This window comes from Chiloscyllium punctatum, chromosome 11, assembly GCF_047496795.1.
Source record: "Chiloscyllium punctatum isolate Juve2018m chromosome 11, sChiPun1.3, whole genome shotgun sequence".
NCBI classification, from domain to species: Eukaryota; Metazoa; Chordata; class Chondrichthyes; order Orectolobiformes; family Hemiscylliidae; genus Chiloscyllium; species Chiloscyllium punctatum.
Genome location: NC_092749.1, coordinates 101748595 through 101766425, shown reverse-complemented (window position 1 = coordinate 101766425; position 17831 = coordinate 101748595). Strand labels below are relative to the sequence as shown.

Genomic DNA, 17831 nt, shown 5'->3' with positions numbered 1-17831 from the left:
TTCAGATTTCTAGCATTTGCAACTACAGCTAGAATTTTAAAAAAACATTCCATTACAAAAGAGAAAATGTGGCTACAAATTAGTAAACAAAAGGTAAAAGATCAAACTTAAAGTGCATAAAGCCTTTATGTTTTGTATCCAAGGCTTTACGTTACAGCTGTGTGCACATACTATGTCTCTCATGAACACACAATGCAGTACAAGAAAACAAAAATGGCAAAGATAGCATCTGTATAGCAACAGTGATGGCCTAATGGTGAGGACAGGGGTTTGCTGAATAATTCAAGAGCGCCTCTATGTCTCAACCTTACTTGAGTATAAGCAAGTCCTTTTAAAGACACACTTCTCCTTTCTTCTTTTATCAGTACCTATGTCCTTTAGACTGTCTGCACTTAATTCTTTGTGTGTGTAGCAATTCCAAACAGAGAAAGATACTGGGAGGTACAAAAGTCAAAAAACATTATGGACAGTGAATCCCAGTCAATTTGGAAAATTGGTCAGGAAAGCAAGGCAGAAGAATAATTTTCCACAGACCCTTTTCCATCACATGACTTTTATCACATCGTGTCAAAAAAACTCAAAGTGCCAGGAGAACAGAACATTGCTTTGGTTGCTCAGGATATTGCAGCATCTTTTTAACTATAAGGTAGCCAGGTGAAGATCTCCATATTACCAGGATGGCTAACAATCACACATCTTTCTTGGGGGCCAAATAGCAGCAGTGAGAAACACCAACCTTTACATGCAGGTACAGAGGCATAGAAATCTACACAACTCAAGGACCTGCTTGAGTATTACAGTTCAAGGATTGGATCAGCAGTCAAGCTGAAGCTCTTCAAGAAAGACCAGATAAAGTATAGGAAGGTGAGATTAGTTGCATTTAAAAGTCTCAAAGTTTAAAGTCCCCAGCCTTTTCATTTTTAAGCACTCCTCCAAGTTGACTGAAAGATGCTCCAACATTTAACTTCACATGAAGGTTGCCACATAAATGCCGTTAATATTTTTAAAACAAGGTTGATAGATGAACAAACAGCTCTATTTTGCAACAATTCCCATCAACTTCCGGTGTACAATTAGGTTGAGAAGAGGTCAAGAGTCTCACAGATAAAACAACTGGACTGTGTGCAAGGAATCAGATTAGACTAAAATTAACTTCCCTATCAATAAGCAGGAAATTGGTAAACCAAAGTGTCATCCATGCTCAACAACTTGCCCTGATACAGCACAATTAGCCCACCAAATTGCCTCAAAAATGCTTTAAATAAATCTCAACAGTTACTTAAGCAGAAGTTAGGATACATGATCAAAAGCTTGTTTCAAGGAATGTCTTAAAAAGGAGAGAAAGGTGGAGTGACTTACAGCAAAGTTCTCCAGAACTCAGAGCCAGGTAGCTGAAGACACCAGCATCAGTGGCAAATCAAAACTGGGGATGTGCAAGAGACCACAATTGATGGAACATAAAGATCTCGGAAGGTTGTAGGGCTGGAGGTGGTAGCAGAGATAGGGCAAACAGAAAATGCAAATCTCACTATTACAATTTATACTTGCATCATGCCATTAACATAGAACTTCTCCTAAAATTGCTTAAGTGATCTGATAGGATGAAAATGGGCGCCAAACTGAAAAACTGACTTTGGTTAAAGAGCTGGGTTTTGAGAAAAATCATGAATGTAGAGCAGGGATAGGAAAGGATTTCCAGAACTGCAATGATGTCCCGTGATGTGAAAGTAGCGAACAGTAATTTGAACTAAGACAGTATCCACTGAGGATGAAATTCAAGGAAAAGGTACAGAATTTGACGTAGGATGCAATAGTTTGTTCTTCTGAAAGCTTGGCTAAATTTTATCAGAGTTCAAAGACTGTATGCTGGACAAAATCTGACAATATAGTAAGAGTGGAATGGCTGAGATTTTATGCAAAAGAACAGCTTGACATCACAAACATACAAGTGAAAGCTAATGTCATGTGTTCAGATGCAGCGGTCTGTCACAGTAAAAAAAAACTGCAAAAGATTCTAGAATTTGTACATCAGGTTAACAACAGGAGCCTCTGCTCTCATATTGTATCTAGGATTTGACAGCTGAGAGTCAAAGTAAGAGCAGTCCCACGAAGATTGATGAGAGAAAGGAAATTATACTTGACTCTGTCAAAACCTGTAGCATAGCTAAGCCACCGAGGAGGAATATGTACAACACAATCACCATTTGAGAGAATATTATTTGTGCCTTTGGTTAGGACAACTTCGATGCTATTGCAGAAGTGGACTCTCTCTAGAGATCCAAACATCCGAGTTGCAGGAAAAATACATGTTCTTGTAAACCATCAACATGCACAAGTAGTTGAAGGAGAGAAAAAAAAAGATTGGGTATAGACTTGCAAGGACAGCGTGGGTTTGTTGAGGAGAAACATTTATGAAGACAGCTGTATGAAAGTCAGAAAGGGAAGTTTAATAGGTTTACCAGTTTTTGCAAGTTATTTTCCAAACGGCCATTGACTAAAATGTCAACAGGCCACAAGTTTACTGTCACTGCTAAGAGTGCTTAATTTTTCACACAAGTTTTATTTTTCCTATGAAAAACAGAATCCTAAGTCCGTCAAGTTTAGTCCTTACTTTATGTATTGCTTACTACTTAATCTGTAAATCACAGGTTTGTCAAATAACTTACTTGGCAATGGGACAGTAAGAGATGGTGGTGCTCTCATCAATGGGGGCCGAGAATTTTTCGCTTGTTGATAAAGAGGCGGAGGGGTGTAACTGTAAACACCACTTCCTCCTTGAGAGCGATCTTTTGACATAACATGGCTAAAACAAAATTAAAGAAACAATATGTACAACTTGTGCATATAATACAAACTAGGTTATTCTTTTTATGCTAAAACAATTTAACAAATATTAAAATGCAGTTTGCTATGGGTGTTGGAATTGAAGCCAATAGCTTTTACAATGATTCATATTCTGCAGCTTTGAAAGATGTGAAACATCGCTCCCAAAACAAAATATTAACACCTGCGTATCAAAGTTCAATATCCAAAACAGTAGTTAATTTTTCCACAGAAAAACTTCATAATGACAGCCATGTCTTTATTGATTTACCACTGAGAACTGAACTGAGTGTTTGAGCCCATTAGGAAGGATTGAAAATTCCAAGCTATTTTGCCCAGATCCAGTGCGGGGGAACCTGGTGGTCAATAAAATTATGAGGACACACCAGTGAAGATATTTCCAAGTGCAGGGCAGTGTAGAAATAGGATCATAAATGTAAGGTAGCCACTAATACATCCAAGGGAACTAGACTGTATATTTATAAGCCAAACACAAATAAACCCAAAACAGAAATCAGAAGACACTGCGCTAGCCAGAGAGTAGGATAAAGAGTAGTTGAGATGAATAGTCTCTATGCATTTCAACAGAAGCTAGATAAACACAAGGGACAAAAATCCAAAAGAATCTGTCAACATGCCAGAAGGGTAGGAAGAGGTTAATGTAGAACACAAACACTGGCACTAATCCACTGGGCTATGTGGTCTGTTTCTGTTCTACAAATACTATGTAATGTGACACTATGTGACATTTCAGTCTTGCTGTCCCCACATAGGGAGTGGCACATAGTTTTTGCATCACAAAATGTTAAAATTGCACAGGAGCCTTCAATTTGCATGTAGAAAAAGGCTTACAAACCAAACAGGTCCAGGTGCTTGTGAGCTGCTTCAAATCAACTAAAATCTGTATCATTACCATTACATACCTGGTTGACAATAAAAGGATTTATATTTCTGCTCCCCTGGCCAATCTCGCAATGAATCAAAGGAAAAGCTGATTTCTACTAATGATGGAGAAAATTTATGCTACTTGAGTTTTTAGAAGTTCCATTTTGCAAACGCTCCAACTCACTTTCCAACTTCTGTTTGACCTATGGTTGAAAAATCAAATACCAAGGTCCCTGTGCCCAAAATTATTACAACAGCAAACATATTGAACACATTATTTTCAACCAACAATTCAGTTAATCAGATCAAACTTTGCAACAAGTTTGACTGTGGAAAACTTTATTTTATATGGCATAAAGGCTGCAGTGATGGCGCCTGACTCACTGACAGTTATTGAAATAGGTCACCATGTGAATAATCTTGACTGCCACTTCACTCTCCAGAGAATAAATGTTCTTAAAAAAGAGACAGTTTAATTGTGGAGTTAGATCAAATACTAAGCTGGGGTGCATGCATGCATGAATGTGACCAGGGTTTTTGGGGGGCGGGGGCGGTTGCAGGCAGGATGCAGCGGTCACAGTACTCGTTACTGTATGCTAAACCAGCATTGTCTGACATGATTCCTGCTTTAAGTCTGTACCCTAACAAAATAAGGAAGAAACGTCAAAGCTGCAGGGATAACATGACAGATGCTAAAATGATCCTGCTGGTCAAATTATTCCACTGAACTCTTACATTTGCCGGCTTGGAACATCACTCACCCCAGTGTTCTAAATGCTGCTTGGTCCAAGTGTACTTGAGGCCGATTTGGGTTAAAGCCAAGTCGAGGCTTCCAAGGCTGCTTTTGGTTAGATTGTTCCCAATCAGCTGGTTTCAACACTTTAGATGGTTTTCTGAAAGAGAAAAGTAAAACCAAATAACTTAACATACATCAAATAACTGCAGATGCAGGAGATCTGAAATAAAGACAAAGTCTGGCAGCATCTGCAAGATCAGAGACAAAAGGTAATGTTTCAAGTCGAGTCCATTCTGACAAAGCATCACTAGGCTTGAAACGGTTAACTGTTTCTCTTTAGAGATCATGCTAGATCTGCTGAGTTTCTTCAGCACTTCCTATTTTTATTCCAAACATTCAACAATTATTGTACAAACTCAGTATAGCTCAGATTGGGCCCTATCCTGCTTTTGCTTTCCAAATTTAGTTTCACACTCCAGATTTCTCCCCATAAACTTACAAACCAATTCTCTACAAGTACATACCAATTATCTCTTAAAAAGTTCTTATGAAATCTAACTCCACTAGCCTTTCAAGCAGTACATTCCAGAACCTAATTTGTATAAAGAATTTTCTCATTTCCCGACAGTAGCATTGCCAATTATACTGAATGTGACCTGTGGTTATCAACCCACTTTGCAAGGGAATACATGACTTCCTACTTGTTATAATGAAATCTCTCATAACTTTGAGATTCTGTATCGAAACTCTCAACTTCCAGTGTTTTCCTCTTCACATCACAAATGCACCACATCCCGGGCACCTCCGCTGTACTCATGCCACCTAATGTCAGTTTACCAAAATAGTATAGAAAACACCAACCAAAGATCTGTAAAGTTTAAAATCAGCTGCAAAGTACATGTATGTGAGTAATGCCCTCCACCTATAGAATAATTCCTGTATCAGTCCCACCATTAACTTAACTAAAGGTCATTCTGCTACGTAGGTTTCGTTCATGGGAATTTGCTATGATGGGATTGACAAATTGGGGCATGGTTTCTAAAGCGCAAACTTTTAAAGCATGTATTCATTATAATACAATTCCAGTTTAAATGTTGCTACTATTATGCGATTTTCTTAGAACATGAGATTGCACGAGAATGGAACTACTGCGTTATAGCAAAACCAGCTGCATTCTCTTTTGAGATAGGATTCTCAGAATCTCTATTTAATCCAATCGTCTTTCCTCATGTTCCCTTTTCTGTTCCAACTGTTTCTCAATTGCTCTTTGCACATTCTGTGAATTTTGTTAATAGATCACTAACAACAACCAGAAATATGGTTGTTAAATGAAAGAAAGCAACATTTCAAGCATCCAACCTGTAGATGAATCCCACATATCAACTTCCACTGACCTACTTTACATTCCCTTTAGTAGCTATTACTGGAATATTGTTATGCAAGCAGCAGAACCCTTTCTCAACTCAGCCTAGACAGTACCGTATGGTATGCAGTTGTGAGAACTGAGGCATTTACAGGTGCCCCACGTATGATGCTCTTCAAAGAACTATGCTTTCAGCAAGTATAGGTGGACACTGAACAAAAAAACCTTATTTCTCTTCTCTAAGCAAGTCACCATGAGAAACCAAATTGTCTAACTCAATTTAGACAAGAGAAATAACACAAATTTTCATTGTCTGAATGATTCTTTGGTTTCTCACAAGCATGCATGCACTGCTGATCTGTTAACAGGTTTCTCAATGCATAAAAACAACTGGTGACCAGATTGTTTTCATTACTCAAAGCTTCTACCTTAAACGCTAAACTTTTAAACAAAGTTTAAATTCCAAGAAACTTTGTTTTGAGAAATATTACTTACACTGCTCCAGGTAATAAAGCAGCTTTGAATGTGTAGCCATCTTCAAATTGAGGATCTTTGAATAATATACTGTAGGGAGGGAAGGGAAGGTGTACATAAAGCAGATTTCTTTTATCAACATCAAAATGGAACAGAATAATCGCAGCAATAAAAACAGGTGTAAGCAAAGTGAACAGAAGTTCCACTCACCTGCATACATTATTCTCGGTAATGTCTTGCAACGCTGGTACAGGGGATTCCACTGTTCTAAAAGTAAACATATATGCATATATAAATTCAGGCAAGCATATACAAATTTACCAAAGATGTGACTTTCCATGTTGGTTTATCTTCATAAACTTAATTTCTTCTCTTCACAGTCATATTTAGTAAAAACTGGAGCAATGAGCCAGTGACCTTCCCAATTCACCAGAACTTATGTGCACAAGTAAATACATCCTTTCACCTAACCATGCCATCTCTACCTTCAAAAATGCTTTTTCTTCCTAAGTACAGCATTATGCACACACACATCCAAGAATACAAACTAGCTTGTTCAAGCAACTATTAATTCTGAATGACAATTTTCTAGTTCAAATTCAAGCACTAAACTAATCAGGGTGGTCTTTAAAACTGAAAAGCATTTCCTTTTTTAAAAAATCTTCAAGTCTACTCTTTGTTTTATAATAAATTAGCCTTAAATGTATTAATTGAACCTTAAACATTTTGAAGACATAATTCTCCTCCACAATTGTCTCAACAGGCAACTATAATGGATTACACAGTTAGCAATGTGTTGATATATCTTTATATTCCTAAGCAATCCCTACAATTTAAACCAAAATGAATACTTACCTTCCTGGCTTTATTACATCATCCTTTAACGTTAGGAGGCCTTTAATACCATGGCAAAGCTCAGGAGACATCTCTATATCCTGTAATCACAGGTTTAATTTAGTAAGGACACTTATTTTAAAAAAAAAGAGTGAGAAACAACAAAATTATACAAATTACCCACCTGAGCACCACTATTTTGCAACTCAACAATGAAGTCAAACAACTTGTGGTGTTTTCCAACAAATAGCACATCACTTCCAAGACTATTTCGTCGAACTAAAATCAAAGATTATCAAAAGTTCAGTTTGCTTCAACTACTTCTAGCACCTCTTGTTCAGTATTCAATCATACGGTGTTATGTTTATTTATGAATATTGTAACTGGAGCAGAGATCCATAAGTAAAAAGGCTTAAAATCATCACTATTATTTCCATAAACCCTACAGATGTTTTTTTGAAATATTATCTTACACAATACCTTACACAAAGCAGTATTCAACTGAAGTAATGCTGAAAATAATACATTTTGTCCAAACTTTTCATCTTGCACTCATCAGGACATTATGCAAGAAACATAAATCTAAATGGAAAACAACATTTATGTAGTATGAGAATAATATTTATTAACAAGTGGACTCTGATTAGCATTGCCATGGAAAATGCATCAGTTACACAATGACAGAGTTAGTTGTCAAGCTTTGCTTAAATTTTAAAACAGGCAAGCTGAGTGTGGGATGCTGGAAAAGCACAGCCAGTCAGGCAGCATCACAGGAGCAGGAGAAACAACATTTCGAGCATAAGCTCTTCATCAGAAATTCCTGAAGAGCAGATGCTGCCTGACTGACTGTGCTTTTCCAGCACCACACTCTTACACTGACCTCCAGCATCGGCAGTCCTCACTTTCTCTCAGCTGACCATTTGGTCAATGCATTGCTTGGAAAAATCAATCATAAAGTGGTCGTCACCTATTTTAAGCTGAAACAGACAGAGCGTGTACATATTTTTTCCCCTTGAAAAGAACACGACCCTGAATCTTCATGCCACACTTTGGGCTCAACTGACAATCCCAAATTGATTGTCAATGCAATTCTTCATGTATTCAGGGTTATTTAGCAAATTTTGTCCATTCACTCAACCACATCGACTGTTTGACAACCTGTTGACACTAGCTGACTAGTGTGACCTTCACTGGTTAGTGCACATTTGCAGTTGCTAGAAGATTGACCAGATGAGCAAACAGGACCTGAACAAGCTGGATGCTGAAACAGACCACATCACAACCAAACTGTGGGATAATGGCGAGCCATAATTTCTCACTGATTATCACACAAACTCAAATAGATCCATGGCCATCACATTAGGTCCTGAGAAGTACCCACTCTGTCTTAGGTTAACCTGGAAGGGTAAAATCTCAATGGTTTGAGCAATGGGTAAAGGTAGGTGTTATGCACTGCTAAATGCACCCTGAACAGAATGCTCCTATCACGCCAAAAGGACATCTACCCATCACACAGAAGATTACTGAGGTATATGAATTTTAGTGCTGGTGTGATGCCAGATTATGTTGGTCATATGTAGCAATATCTAGAGGATTGTATCAAACCATGTATATCCCTTTAGCTGTTCTGTTTGCCACACCCAACCAGTTCATTCTATTAATAGTGCCATCAGTTGATGTGATTCAACGACTAGACAACATTTACTAAATAATCCTATGCACATGGAGAATTGGCTGACAACCAATTTAGGATTGTTAGTCAGTCAGTGGCACATGTGTGTACTAGAAGTTACAGTTATTAATAGTCTGGACTCTTCTTTGCAATACTTTACTAACATAGTGAAAACAGACATCAGTCATTCTCTGATTCACTTCTTAGGGCAATACATTGACCAATCAGAATCAATCTGCCTGGTTTAAAATTTTACCAAATTTGGCAGTTAACTGTCAGTCATCATCTAACTGGCATATGCTCCATGGTAATGCACCTACCAGAGTTCACTCAGTAACCATTCAGCACCCTCCTCTTAAACACTAAAAATTATACAAAAATCCAAAGAACTGCAAATGCTGGAAATCAGAAACAAAAACACGTACTGCTGCAAAAACTCAGCGTGTCTGACAGCATACGTGGAAAACAGAATTAACATTTCGGGTCCAGTGACCCTTTTTTAGAAGCCTTCAGGGTCATTGGATGCAAAATGATAATGCTGCTTTCTTCCATAACTACCAGACCTATTGAGTTTTTCCAGTAATTGCATTTATGTGCATGCACAAGTTTGTGTCTGTGCACGCATGCGTAAGTTTTACTTACCCTTTACATTAGTTTTTGCTGCAAATTGTCCTGATTAGCGCAGGATGAAAAACTTTGACAAAATGGGTCTTTTGACAAAAAGTGCAAGTACTATGCTGCCAAACAACAAAGTTAGCATATACTTAATAAATCAAGGGCAGAGCAGTTATACTGAATCAATAACATCAATCCATTATTGACTTTTTGAAGCATATTAACACAAACAAAACACGCAAACCTCAAAAACAACCCAGCAAACCCAATGCAGTTATCATAAATCTTACTTTCATCAGGAGTGAGATCAGGGTAAACTGCTTCCAGAGCTGCTCTAAGCCGTCGTTCATCAACAAATGGTAGAAGTGCAACACCTATTGGCAGATGAACAATAAATCAATGGTAGAAAAAACTAAGCCAGATACGAACTCTCACAATCATTGCATTTCCAGTTAACATCTTAATTCTATAAATAATGGTCATCCAAGCTGGATATAAGTACTGTCAAATTCTCTTAGCACAGGGCTTTTAGTGTATATTACTTGCACACCCAGAGGAACATCTACCTGAAGTATGCAGAATAAGTTGATGGTGACACTAGTATAGAGTACTGATTTAATATCAACATTGTAATGTTGGAGTTCAATTCTCCAGATACTGCTCAGCAACATGATTAACAACTGAAAATAGCTTTTAAGGGGATCATTTAGTGATGGAATCATAGAGATATACTGCACAGTAACAGATCTTCGGTCCAACCCGTCCATGTAGAGTTGATTTAGTTTCCGATCATTTTCTACAGAATGTGTGCGTGAGCGTGTGCGGACCAGTGAGTGTGTGTGGGTGGGGTTTGGATGATTTACTGGTTTCCAAGAGTAAAGATAAAATTTACATGTTACTCCAACATGCGCTGAGGGATGCTTTGACATCAAGGATTATGCATATGACACCTGTTTCTAGACATGGCTCTGTATTTTGCATTTCCTTTAACCGACAGTATTGATGAGGAGAATGAGCAAAGTGGAGGCCGATCTGCTGCAACAGAGGGAGCAAGTTTTCACAGATGTAGTAGTATCCATCCTGGATATTTTGGGAGTGACTCCTTGAACAGTGCCACAGTGAAAAACAATCCATCTCCGTTTCACTAAGGAGGTTCTCATTTAAACCTTCCCGTTAGAACTTCTGGGCAGTGAAATTAAAAAATCACACTGCCAGTGGCTATGTAGGTGACTTTATCTATGAACTATTATGTATCTGGTGCCCATTTTTGGTTATAGGTCATGAGAGATGCAACACAGATCTTTAAGCTATTCATTCTTGCATAAACTTAGTTATTTACACTCTATTCAGGGGCAGTACAGTGGCTCAGTGGTTAGCACCGCTGCCTAACAGCACCAGGGTCCCAGGTTCAATTCCAGCCTTGGGCGACTGTGTAGAGTTTGCACATTCTCCCTGTGCCTGCGTGGGTTTCCTCCGGGTGCTCTGGTTTCCTCCCACAGTCCAAAGATGTGCAGACCAGGTGAATTGACTACGATAAATTGTCAATAGTGTTAGGTGCATTAGTCAGAGGGAAATGGGTCTGAGTGGGTTACTCTTCGGAGGGCCAGTGTGGACTGGTTGGGCCGAAGGGCCTGTTTCCACACTGTAAGGAACCTAATCTAATATTCCAGGGAAAGTTGCGACATTCCATTCTCTCTTACGAATGAGAGGCCAGGAGTGAGGATGCAATTTGATCAGACTGAAGGGTTCCCAATGGTCAGGATGCCTTTTATTACATGCATATAGCTTTGCTATGTCAGCCCTGAGCGCTGTTGGAATATTCAGCTCAAGAGTTATTAAAACAGAGTCCCTCATTCAGGCATTCCTGCAGCAGTCATGATGTCTGCACAACTGCATTTAAAACACCTCAAAAACAAAAGGAACTCTGCCTCGAGTAAAGATACATTCCATGATGACAGGTCATAACACTACTGCACAGCATAAGTGGGATGATTAAGAATGCCGAAATAGACCCACACATGCACAGGCACGAGTGATGTCTGCTGGCTGTCTGAAGAAGGGTCACTGGACTCGAAGTGTCAAAGCTGCTCTCTCTTCACAGATACAGCCAGGCCTGCTGTAGTTTTTCCAGCCATTCCTGTGTTTGCTTCAAATCTTCAACATCTGCAGTTCTTTCTTTCATTTCAGAATCAATGAAAACAGGGTGGCGGGGGGAGACACTGTTGTTAGAGTCATAACTTACACAGAAGATGATGGTTGTTGATGGTCAACCACCTCAGGTCCAAGACATTTATTCCTTAGGATAGTGGCTGAGGGACAACAATCTTCACCTGCTTCACACCAAGGGTCTTCCCATTAAGGTCAGAAATGAGGATGATGCTTGCGAGTAATTGTACACAGATTAGCATCGTTTGTGACTTCTCAGAAACTGAAGCAACCCATATCCAAATGCAGCAAGACAAGGACAATGCACAAGGTTTGGCTGACAAGTAGCAAATAACATTTGTACCACACAAGAGCCAAACAACAATCAATGATTCTCTCAACATTTCTCGCTGACATCATATTCCTTCTTCCCCCCTTTCCCCCAACCGAGGTTGTCTACCACCTACAAGGTACAAGTTGGGAGTGCGATAGAATACTCTCCACCTGGCTGGATGAGTGCAGCTTTACAAGAAGCTTTACACCATCCATGATAAAGCTACCCATTTGATTAGCACTCCATCCACATTCAGTCTGAAGATGACTAATGCTCAGTAGCACCAGTATATGTATTATCGAAACAATATACTGTAGAAATTTATCAAGGCTCCTTTAGACAGTACCTTTGATACCCATGACTGCGATCATCTAGAAGGGTTGCACATACATGGGAACACCATGAATTGCAACACCTTTCCATGTCACTCTCAACCCTGACTGGAAATATACTGTCATTCCTTCAGAGTCATGGGTCAAAATCCTCTAACTTCCTCTCCAACAACATTGTGGATTTACTATACCAAATGGACTGCAGCAGTTAAAGAAGAAAGCTCCTCATCACCTTCAAGGGCAATAAATTGTGACCCAGACAGTAATGCCCATACCCCATAAATTAAAGCTAAAAATCATTTAATCCTTGCTTGTGGGTGCCTTTTCCTAGTATACCTCTCCATACAGTGCTATCCCAGTGGGTGCAACATCACTGATCGGAGGCTGCTGGCTTTCAATTGGAGATACTACAGAAAACCTGACATTAAAGGACCCAGACTAGTCAGGACCTTCAAGATCTAGCATCAGACAGCCCCAGTTCAACATAGATAGCAGCAGCCTGGGCTGACAGGTTAAAAATAAGCACTTTGGTAGAGTGGCAGCAGTAGTGAATAAACTCTGTAGTTGAGAGACAGCAGTGCAAGTTTAAGCTCCATGACTTCATTGCCAACCATTATCAGCAGGACATCGACAAATATTGCAACAAATTACAGACACTCTGTTGGACTGCAATATCCTCATGGATGCAGCTCAGGTATTAATAGTCAAACCTTGTTTGACAGCAAGCTGGGCTTGCATAACCTAAGTCTTCACAACAGCATCTAGACATCAGGTGACTGCTGCTTGCACTCCAAGTGAAGTTGAAACAGCTATCAAAGGCTGCATCACAGAGATATTCACAAGTCTGATCAAGACGTTGACCACCATCCTATGCTAGGGAGAATGGGCTCCAAGTTCTGCATAAAACTCGATGCACAAATGTAAAATGGTATCTACTCATCTGCACAGGTCACAGGACATATGATCAGGACATTATTCTGCCCAACAAGCCTGTCTCGCCATTTAATATGATCATCAAACATTTCAATGCCTTTTACTCACACCATCTCCATAATCATGTAGGCCACTGGTAGTCAGAAATCTATCAATCTCTATGTTACACATACTCAAAGACTTAGCGAGCTTCCAGAGAACTTTGTGGTAGAGAATTGCAAATGTTCAAAACCCTCTGAGTAAAGAAAATTCCCCATCATACTTGACTTAAGGGCATCCCACTAGTTTTTAAATAGATCCCTTTGGGGTTGGACTCCACCAACCTGAGAAACATCTTACTCATATGTACCCTGTCTATCCATTTAAGTATTGTAAGTTTTGATCAGGTCACTTCTCATGCTTTGAAATTCAGAGAGCAGGCCAATTTTGCCCCATGTCTCTTCACAGCACAGTCCAATCACTCTGCAAACAAGTTTGGTAAACACTCTGACAATGGCTTTCCTGAGATAAGACGACCAAATCTGCACTCTGCATTCCAGGTGTGGTCTAACCAAATTCCTATACAGTTGAAGCAAGACCTCTCAACTCCTGCACTGAAATCTTCTTACAATAAAGGCTAACATTTCGTTAACCTTCCTAACAGCTTGCTGCACCTGCATGTCAGCCTTCACTGACTTATCAAGAAGGAAATTCAGACCCCATATTAAATATGCACATTCATCTCTTGCCGCTTAAGAAATACTTTGCATATCTGTTTCTCCAACCAAAGTGATTAACCTCATTTTTCCACATTATATTCCATGTTCTAGCCCATTCACTAAGTCTGACCCAAACCCACTGAAGGCACTTTACATTTTCCTCAAATCACACATTGCCACTTAGCTTTGTCTTATCTGCAAATTTGGAAGTACTACATTTCACTGATATAAACAAGCTGGGGCCTTAAGTACTGATCCCTGCAACATCCTATTAGCCTTCCAATGCAAGAATAATCCATTTATTCCTCCTGTATTTTCTGTCTGTTAGCAATTATTAATCCATGCCAATTTGTACTCCCTATTTCATATGGTTGTTTTTCTAACCAACTTCCTGTTGGGGACTTCACCAAAAGCCATCAGCTAATCTCTAAGAATAGAATGTTTATTGACTTTGCCAAGTTCCCTAAACACAAATTTCCCATTTGCAAATCCATGATGCTGCTGTTCTATCAAACCCATGATGCTGCTGTTCTATCAGATTATAAACTAAGTGTTTATTTATCCCATCCTTGATAACAGATTCTAGCACTGTGTAAGGCTAACAGGTCTGTAGTTCTCGATTTCCTCTTTTATTCCCTTCTTAAATGGTAAGATTACATTTTGAATCTTCAAATTACAGAAATGTTCCAGAATCTATTGAATTTTAGATGATAGTCACTATAATGCAGGGACTCTCTATGGCCACCTCCTTCAATGATCTGGAATGTACATCATAACGTCTTAGGGATTTATTAACTATCAGCCTCCATTCATTTCTCCAGTATGATCTTCTTACTGATGTAAATTTCCTTCCTCATTCTCCCTAACCACTTATTGTTTTCTATTAACTGTCCAATCGTCAGAATTACTGCTATTTTTGGAAACTTTATAGGTAGTTTATTTTATGGTGATATAACCGTGAACTTCCTTTGTTAGCCACAGCTGACTGACCATTAAGTGTTTGAATCTTGAAGAAATGTATAGTTGCTCTAATGCATGGAACAATTCTTTACAGGTTACCCATTACCTGTGTAAGAATCTGACTTCATGTGTGCCAGATCAATAAACTGACTAAGAATCAATGTACATTGGTGAAGTAGTAAGCCGGCATGGAATAAAGAAAGTCAGTTCACTTTTAGAAGTGTATTTTGACAACCAGGTGTTTAGATAATGCCTGATCAGGAAGTTGCAGACAAAGTCGTACCTGCTTTTAGAGTTTTTCACATTTTTCTTCTTGGAAACAGTAACACTGAAGTGCAATGATAGCCAAATTAAATTTGCTTAGTCTGTCCTAGTTTCCATAATGAGGTCTGCATGACCAAGTCAGGCAAAATCATCAAGTATGCTATGAAAATAAAATTAGAGCAGTGCAAAAAGATACAGAAATGTGAGAAAGCTCCATAAACACATGCTCAGTACAGACTGTCATTACTGCACACAAAGACACAAATCTGTCCATTAACTATCATAACAGCAGCTCATTCCAATCAACCATGGAAAAGAAATAATACTGTCATCCATACCAGTTGTGACTTGCAATAGGAAATAAGTTACAACAGAAGCCGAGAATTTGAAAAACCACTTGATCATTTTCAAGCATGTCCACTGTGCACATTTCTTTTGATTGTATAAAATGAATGCTTGTGCAGTACAGAAACAGGTCGTTGAGCCAAACAGGTTTGTGCGATTGTTTACGCTCTACACAAACCTCTTTCATCCAGCCCCACCAACATATCCTTGTCATTCTTGCTTCCTCTTATTTGTGTAGATCCCCATGAATGTACCAAAACTATTCAATTTAACCATTCCTTGTCATTTCGAGTGCTACACATACACTTGCTGCTGGGTAAAAAAGTTCTCTTTAGCTCCCTATTAGATTTATCAGTGACTAAATTTATGACCTAAAAGTTCTGGCCTTGCCCAGAATTACAAGCATCTTCTCTACACTTACTCTTCAATCAATCATGGAGACCTTGAACAGGTCACATTTCAGTCTTGGCTTCTTACAAGGTTAGAACTCCAGCCTGGTCAAACTTTCTCAATAGATGCAACCTGTTAATTATATTACTTTCCCAGCAATTTTTTCTGTACTCTCTGTTGACTCGACATTTTCTTTTATAAATTGGCGACCAGAATTATTCAGTATTCTGAAATTCCATCATGTCTGAAATTTGGGAGATTAAATAATCTAGTTTTGAATTGTGCATCAATAAGCTTAATGTTTATTTCTGAGCTTTTAGCTAAATATCTAGATAGAGAGAGAGAAAAAAAATTTAAAATCCAATTATAATAGCCCTGCCAAATAAAGAACAGCAGAAAAAGAATTAGTCCATTACTTTCGCATTCATCTGTCAATAATACCAGCCATAATCATACTCTCATTGTTGATCCTTGTTCTGCTCCTGAATCATAACAGTCAAATTACTTTCACAAGTAGACACCTTTCCTCAAAGCTAGTTCCGCTTTTAATCTGAAAACTGGGTCATGCATATCTTAATGCTTTCTGTGCAGATGCCTGCAAAACACAGCTGTCTTCAATTTACATTTAATATCGCAATATTCAGAAGTATTTTATGATAATAGACTATATGCTGAAACCCAAAATCCTACCTTGCCAAGCATATTTCTTTCCATTTAAATCAATAGCAAAATCATCTGGATAGAAGTCAATGATTGAAGAGTCCTATTTAAAAAAAAATCTTAAATTATAAAAATACACCCATGCAATTCAACCTGCCTTCTCCCCTCATCCCACAAAAGAAACTTTACATTGATACATGAATCAGATTAGAATAAAACTCATGGTCTATACAGGTTACATTTTGTGAGGAATCATACAATATATTCCTGTCAACTTTCAGCCCATTTGTCAAGCAATTATCTGAAATATGCATTTAAAATTACTATTTATACCAACCTTTGTTCTCGTTAAGATGCATTAGCATTTTGTCCACAAGGTCTATTATTTTCCTAAGAAAATCAAATGACTAAAGAATTGCAAATTACAATTAAAATTAAAAGTGTTTCACATGCAAAAAACAAAAACCATCATTCAACAATTTTCCCATCTCAGAATTTCGGGTTTTGGTTCAAGCAGTTTGAAAATAGAGTACAGTAGTTTATTAGGTCAGCCACACTGAAATCATCTGAATGTGAACATAAGAGGTATGATTAGTAAGTTTGCAGATGACATCAACATTGGAAGTGTAGTGGACAACAAAGAAGATTGCCTCAGATTACAACGGGACCTTGACCAGGTGGGCCAATGGGCCGAGGAATGGCAGATGGAGTTTGATTTAGACAAATCTGAGGTGCTGCATTTTGGAAAAGCAAATCAGGGCAGGACTTACACACTTAATGGTTATGTCTTGGAGAGTGTTGCTGAAAAAGACTCTGGAGTGCAGGTTCATAGTTCCTTCAAAGTGGAGTTGCAGGTAAATTTTGAAGGTGGCATTTGGTATGCTTTTCTTTGTTGGTCAGTGCATAAAGGAGTTGGGAGGTCATGTCATGGCTGTACAGGACATTGGTTAGGCCACTTTTGGAATATTGTGCGCAATTCTGATTTCCCGGTTGTTGGAAAGCGGTTGTGAAACTTGAGAGGGTTCAGAAAAGATTTACAAGAACGTTGTTAGGGTTGGAGGGTTTGAACTGTGGGGAGAGGCTGAATAGGTGGGGGTTATTTTCCCTGGAGCGTTGGCGGCTGAAGGGTGACCTTATAGAGGTTTATAACATCATGAAGGGCACGGATAGGGTAAATAGACAGGGTATTTTCTCTCGGATGGGGGGAGCCTGAAACAAGAGGGCACAGATTTAAGGTAGAGGGGAAAAATTTAAGAGGGACCTAAAGAGCAACCTTTTCATGCAGAGGGTGGTGCATATATGAAGTGATCTGCCAGAGGAAGTGGTGGAGGTTGGTACAATTACAACACTTAAAAGTCATCTGGACGA

General features: G+C 38.7%; 1 protein-coding gene across 1 annotated transcript in view; it reads right to left on the bottom strand.

Annotated features, from left to right (window-relative positions):
• xrn2 (5'-3' exoribonuclease 2) overlaps positions 1-17831 on the bottom strand; it is an 89290-nt gene that overhangs the window by 22119 nt on the left and 49340 nt on the right. Inside the window, exons 20-27 of the mRNA XM_072581422.1 lie at positions 16494-16566; positions 9693-9776; positions 7300-7394; positions 7137-7216; positions 6492-6548; positions 6303-6371; positions 4470-4601; positions 2667-2803 (exon numbers count right to left, since the gene is read on the bottom strand). Coding sequence (XP_072437523.1) covers positions 2667-2803; positions 4470-4601; positions 6303-6371; positions 6492-6548; positions 7137-7216; positions 7300-7394; positions 9693-9776; positions 16494-16566 — 727 coding nt within the window. The remainder of the gene's footprint in view (positions 1-2666; positions 2804-4469; positions 4602-6302; positions 6372-6491; positions 6549-7136; positions 7217-7299; positions 7395-9692; positions 9777-16493; positions 16567-17831) is intronic.